Source organism: Eutrigla gurnardus (genome assembly GCF_963514095.1).
Source record: "Eutrigla gurnardus genome assembly, chromosome: 24".
In the NCBI taxonomy this organism is placed as follows: domain Eukaryota; kingdom Metazoa; phylum Chordata; class Actinopteri; order Perciformes; family Triglidae; genus Eutrigla; species Eutrigla gurnardus.
This window is the reverse complement of record NC_139935.1, coordinates 2,485,214-2,491,994: the sequence shown is the minus strand read 5'-3', so window position 1 is coordinate 2,491,994 and position 6,781 is coordinate 2,485,214. Positions and strand designations below refer to the sequence as shown.

Genomic DNA, 6,781 nt, shown 5'->3' with positions numbered 1-6,781 from the left:
TTCTTTTCTTTTTTTAATCGAGTTCACTTCAAACGCTGTTCGACAGGAAGTAGATCCCGATTCAGTCAGTCACATGACTATGCAAATAATCAACTTCCTGTTTGTCACAGCGAGCGTCAGGAAACATCACAGTTCTTCTTCACCTCGTCTCAAACATATGGAGAGTTTTCACATTTAAAAACAGACGAGGAGAGTTCCCAGAATGCATCACACAGTAGAGATCCTGATGACGATGATGATATGACGTCTGATTGGCTCCTGTGAGTCCGTGTGGCGTTAAGATAAAGTCCTGATGAGGTATGGCATCCCCGGAGCTTCAGACTGGCCCTCATTGGCCGTCACAAGTCATGTGATTATTTCCCAGAATGCTCTGATGCGCTTGACGGCGGACCAAGTTTTTCCCACCATGCTTTGGGGTTTTTCTCCCGGCATCAGTTTGTAACGGTCAGTCTTGGCGGTTGTCGGGGCGAGTCGCAGCAGGAAGTGGTTCCCAAAATAAAAGCTCGACCCGACGGCGGTGGCGGCGGCCCTCAGATGAGCGCGGCGCTGCCGACGCTGCTGCAGCTGTTGTTGCGGTTGGTGTTGCGGCGCGGCAGGTTGGGCGTGGCCATCAGCGGGTAGCGCTCGTCGGGGCAGCCGTACTGGGCCAGCGTGTCCACGCACTCCTGGCTGCTGGCCTGCCGCGCGTACGCCATCGCACTGTTGCCATGGGCGTCCCTCGCCATCAGGTCCACGCCGTACTGAGAGAGAGAGAGACGGTTAGTGATGGAATGTGGGAGGAGCCACTGAAACACACGTGTGGTGAGACGGGTACGTACCCAGATGAGCAGCTGCGTGATGACCACGTTGCCCTTGCGGCTGGCGAGGTGCAGCGCGTTGCGCCCGTCCCCCTCGCCGCAGGTCTCGTTGACCTGGGTCCGGGACCCGTGGGCCAGCAGCAGGACCACGGAGCGCAGGTCCTCCTCCGCCGTCGCCCTCAGCAGCTGCTGGCCCAATGGCAGGTCGCCGCCAGGAAGTGGCGCCACCAGCAGGCGCTGCTCGTACTTGGCCCGGATCCAGCGCTCCCGCTCCTCCCTGGCACACAGGAAACACTTCAAAATAAGACCCACATGAAACACACACACAGCGATGCTCCTTCAAAATAAGACTTTGTGTCTTTTGAAAAATAAATCTGATTCTGTCTTCACAATTCGATGACATGCGAAGAAAAGACGTTTTCCTGTACGAGCGGCCGGCGATGGCGAGACGTCCGGGCCGGCGGCGCCCGGCTGTGGAGTGAGACGCAGCGAGGGACAGACAGGTGAAAGACGAGGCGACACATTGTTCACCCATCGGGTGTCATGAACTGCTGATCTGTCTAATCTCTGCAATAATCCCTCCGTGTAAACAGCAGCTCATTGAGGCTGCAGGGATTAGTGTGTGTGTGTGTGTGTGTGTGTGTGTGTGGGGGGGGGGGGGTGGGGGGGTATTGAGCTGTCCCCCCCCAACAAAGGAGCAGCACCTCCTCCAGGGGGGCAAGACTGCAGGAAGTGGACACAACAGTTTCTGTGTGTGTGTGTGTGTGTGTGTCGACAGGAAACGAAACACAAACAAAATGAAAAAAAAAAGTTTTGAGTTTTTTATGCACTTTTATTCTTCGGCTGCAACATTTAACAACGTTGCCTAATTTACATTTAGATGTTTGTGTGTATTTATACTCCCCAGCATCTCTGCTGTAAATAATAACAAGCAAAGTTGTGATCAAAGTCTGATTTCTGTCACTTTTTCTTCATCATTTCTTTGATATTAACATTTAAATCGGCCTTAAACGTGGAATTTTCTGAATTGAGGAAAACTTTTGGTAGAATTTGATTTCTATGATTTGATCAATAATCAATACTCCAACCTGTTTCTGTCGTTCCGATCAAAGTCAACTTGTGTTTGTCTGCCTGATCAGAGACCTGTTTGGAGGTTTTGGCGGCGGATGTCGGGACGCTGTGATGTAATCAGCTGAGACGCCGAAGTGCTGGAAGTGATGCATGATGGGAGAAGTAAGGGGCGAGAGGAGGATGAGATGAAGCATCGCAAAGACTGAAACAGTAAAAAAAAAGTTGGTGGACGGTGTGGGAACCTCATTAACTCTCTTCCTGGAGACCAGCGTGTGTGAGAGTGTGTGTGTGTTGGGGGGGGGGGTGGGCGGCGGCGGCGGCTAGCATCACGGAATGTCCCGGGGGCTTCCTCCTTCCTGCCCGGCCCAGAGAGAGTAGGGAGGCTGGGCACGAGTCTACGGCCGACAGCCCCCGGACAAAGCCTGGAGGTGTGTGTGTGTGTGTTATTGTGAGTGTGTGTGAGTGTGTGTGTGTGTGTCTCAGCAGGACTCTGGCCTTCTGTCCTCCGGAGGACGGAGAGGAAATGTGAGGCCACTGGACCCAGGAAACGCATGCCTTCCCCCGCCGCCAGGTTGCTAAGGGCCGGAGTGTGTGAGTGTGTGTGTGTGTACTTCAAGTACCAATGTTTCCATCGTCATTTACAAGCCTCGACAGGAAAGCAGCAACAACGTTGGACTGAAGTTTAATTCTAGTGGAAACTAAACAAGCTGCTGAACCCAGTGTCTGTGTGTGTGTGTCTGTGTGTGTGTCTGTGTGTGTGTGTGTCTGTGTGTGTGTGTCTGTGTGTGTGTCTGTGTGTGTCTGTGTGTGTGTGTCTGTGTGTGTGTGTGTGTCTGTGTGTGTCTGTGTGTGTGTGTAAACATCATAACCCTAACGAGTCCCGATAACACACATCTCTGGACAGTAGAGACTAATTGCACTAATTAACCACACAGAGAGTGTGTGTGTGTGTTAACATGTGTCATATCTTGTGTGTTAATCTGTGTGTGTGTGTGTGTCCCTTTTCACATCCCATTAGACAAAGTGCGCTGCAGGACCAAGGCATGCTGGGTAGATAATTAAACATGAGTCCTGGTGAGATGGTTTGTGACACACACACACACACACACACACACAAAGCCCAGAGGGGTCAGTGTGTGTGTGTGTGTGTGTGTGTGTTTGTCAGTGTAATGAAATGATAGAAATGACACCAGCCAGGGGAAACAAACACACTTCCTCTTCGTCAACGCTCTCTGCCGTTGCCTTGGCGACACACGCACACTGATGGGTTTCACGCTGCCCTGCAGCGTCACACGGGACTTTCACCCAGGAGACCATCGTTGGGTTTGACTCTGATTATATATCATTATATATCATATATATATACAATCGAATCACATTTCCTTCAAAGTCTGAGAGGAATTCCTTTCAAAATAAAAGAACGATGTCAAACAACACAATAAGAGGGTTCTCTTGTACACGCCTCCTGTTAATTACACTCGTGTGTGTGTGTGAGTGTGTGAGAGAGAGAGAGCTAATGAGTGCTAGGATCGGGGGTTCAGAGTGACTCCGTGTCAGTGGCCTAATTAGCCCGCTAATTAACGGACTAATGGAAGATAGATGGAGCGGTGAGAGCAGCAGCAGCTAGCTGCCGAGGTAACGTGCTCTCAAGATGAATCGTCACCGCCGCCGCCGTCGCCACCACCGCCGCGTGGACGTCGTTTCTAACGAGCTGAAGAAGAGTTTCTACATTTTACCCAGAAAACCTGCAGCTCGTTCAGCAGCAGAGAAAAGACAAAAGGACAGAAGAAGAAATCAATTAGCCTTTCCTCGCAGGTCGTTAGCTGCCCTTGGATGGGTCGAGATAATTAAAGAGGGGGGGGGGGGGGGGGGGGGGGGTTGGAGGAGAAGGGATAGGGGGGGGGGGGTCGGGGGGAGGAAAGGTGGAATGATCTCTGGGCTGAGAGGCAACGCTCCACCGACACCACAGAAGAAGAGTCGAAAGGAAACCCTGATACCAAGACGTGAAGGAGAGGAAGCAGCACGGATCAGGGACCCCGTGGGTCCTGGTCCTGGTCCTGGTCCTGAACCTTGAGAGAGCTTACAGTCTCCCGTCACTTCCTGTTCATCACGTCATGAACGTAAACGTTCCGCTGGTTCTCGTTTTACCGTCCTTTGTCACGTCAGACTCGCGCCTATCAGGAGTGAGCTGTGATGTCACATGACTCCAGAGAGGGACCATAAAGAAGACCAGAGAAGTGGATTTAAACCCAGCTGGACCCGGATCCTTTAGGGACCAGATCCATCTCCGTGTTTGCGTGATCTGATCCGAGGTCTGGATCTCGGGTTTCCAGGCGGCTAAGCGGCGACTAAACGGCGACTAGGCGGCGTCCCGGAGCGCAGCAGGAAGTTGACCTGGTCGCCTTGGCGGCGTTGAACCGGCGTCTCCGGTCCGGGGAGGAAACCGGGCCGACGGCTCCTTAAGTGAAGCGTCTGAAGGTCTGAATGTTCACCAGCCGGCCGCCGTGAACCCATTCAATCCAAACACATTACCCACGATGCACGAGGACACCGTCGCCACGCCGCCTCCTCCCCCCTCCTCGCAGCTATCTGCCCGGCGAGCCAATTAGCCAAAGGGGGGAGATGGGGGGGGGGGGGGGGGGGGGGGGGGGGGTCTTACCGTGGGCGTCCACATTCATACGACGGAGTCACGTTATTTATTTCTTCGTTATTAAAACACGGCGAGGGAGGATGGGGGGGGGGGCGGTGACTCAGTGCGTTTAGTTTGCGCTCTCAGCTGCACATTAGCATAACCTCGCCGCCATGACACACGATGAACGGACCCCGCTGATTGGCTCGTGTCAGCCGGCTTAATGTCAGCGGTAAATTGGCGGGCTTGTTTAGACGAGTCGGGGGCCGAGTCGGGGGACGCAGCGGCGGCGATGGCGGCGACGCACTCATGTACAAAATCACGTCTATTAGGACTAATTTCATCAAGAAGTCCTCTTACACATGAATTAGAATGTAGGGGCCAATTATTTTACAGAGCCGGGCCTGTCAGGAGGCTTCTTCTTCTGTGGTGTGTGTGTGTGTTAACATGCACGCCGTGGGGGGCGGCCCGCAGCAGCAGCACATCATCAGAACGGCGGCGAGGGAAACGAGAGTTCACCGACATCCTGCAGATGAAACGGAGCTCTGGATCTGAACCTGAACACACCGCATCTCACACACACACACACACACACACACACACACACACACACACACACACACACACACACACACACACACACACACACACACACACACACACACACACACTCTGATCTCAGATCACACGCGTTACCAAAAGAGTACCGCGATGCTTTCAGGTTCCTCTCTTGAAATACAAAATCAAAGTTTGGCTCCTGATGAGTGTTTTCACTTTGTAATAATACACTAGTCATTTATTATTATTGTTATATTGATTATTATTGTAATTATATATCAATATTAGGAATCAGATTATTTAGAGGGTTGACGATCAACAACAATCCGATCAGATCTGAGAAACCAGATCTCAATCCTTCAGTCCACTACCGGGATCAATCAGGACCAACAGCAGATGTGTCCGGTCCAATCAGGAGGGGGAGGGGCTGATCTGAGTTTGGGTTTTATGGGGGACCAGGATGAGACCCCCCCTCCCCCCCCTCCCCTCCTCTGACCCTGGGGGGCAATTATGTAGTGATGTGGGCCCCCTGCCCGCCGCCTCATCTGGTCCCCGGAGTCCAATCGTGCCGCCGTGTCGCGGCCACCGCACCTGCCCTGCCCCCCCCCCCCCCCCCCCGTCCCAGATTAAAAGCCCCCGGTCTAATTTTAAATCTGTTAGCGCTGGCCTTTTCGGAGGGGAACAAGACTAATCTGTTCCCATAAAGGGCCCTCGCCCCCCTCGCCGCCCCCCCCCCCCAGCGCCGACAGACCTGCTGCTGAATTATTACTGGCCCCGGCATTCGTCATGTGGGGGCCGCCGTTAAGTGTGTGGCGGCGGCACGAAGCGCTGCACGCTCATCCTTCAGCCGCCGGAGTCTCGTTCATCTGCTGTCTCATTACGGTGAGTCTGTCTTCCTGCTGCGCCTCCTCAGGACGCCACCGCCACACGGGACACACGGGCCCCGCCGCTGCTGCAGACGCCAACATGGCGGCCCGCCGCCACACGTGAATCCAGCGTTTCTTGGTTGTATTTACGTTGTTTGTTTATCGCCACTGAAGCCAATAAACTCCTCCTCAGAGACGATGATGTCATCATTCGTGCTTGGCGGCCTTCTTTGGACACCACCTGCATCTCCCAGCTCCTCATTGGTCAGTTTGCATCTGCACAGATGTGAACAGGAAGAGGAAGGTGGGGTCTCCTCCCCTGGGCCTCCGTGTCCTCGTTGCCACGCCGACCACCTCCCAGTCCGCCGGCCGGATTAGCAGCACTGTCACTTCCTGTCCACTCAGGCCCGCTAACACGTGGCGGCGGGCCTTTGGGTGCTGGTGTTGTTGCGGCGCTCGACACATCATTAAAACAATGAGCTGTGGCGGCGAGCAGCGAGGTGCCGGCTGAGCCTCTGGGTGCTCCGCGGCGGGCAGCAGGCCCAAACTTAGCGCCCCCTCGGCGGAGGCATCAGCTGGGGCGCGGCGAGAGCACGCCAGCCGAGGTGATGACGGGGGGGTGGGGGGCGCCAGAGGTTAATGGGAGCGTTTAGAGTCTTTTGGTGGTTTGAGGATCCCCGGGGTCTCATCCAGACTCTAGACCACAACACTGTCCCCGTCCTCGCCACCGCCGGGGACGCACGTCAACAAGTATCTGCCCCCCCTCTCTGGGAGACCGGGAACAGGACCAGGAGCAACAGGGGCGTGAAGGGAGGCGAGATCAAGACATGATGACAACAGTTGGAGGTGGCGGGGGCCGT

At 54.4% G+C, this 6,781-nt stretch overlaps 1 protein-coding gene across 1 annotated transcript in view; it reads right to left on the bottom strand.

Moving 5' to 3' along the window:
- LOC311010035 (arf-GAP with GTPase, ANK repeat and PH domain-containing protein 1-like) overlaps window positions 1–6,781 on the bottom strand; it is a 43,087-nt gene continuing 36,306 nt past the window's right edge. Inside the window, exons 15-16 of the mRNA XM_084004515.1 lie at window positions 819–1,134; window positions 1–740 (exon numbers count right to left, since the gene is read on the bottom strand). Coding sequence (XP_083860641.1) covers window positions 531–740; window positions 819–1,134 — 526 coding nt within the window. The 3' untranslated portion in view covers window positions 1–530. The remainder of the gene's footprint in view (window positions 741–818; window positions 1,135–6,781) is intronic.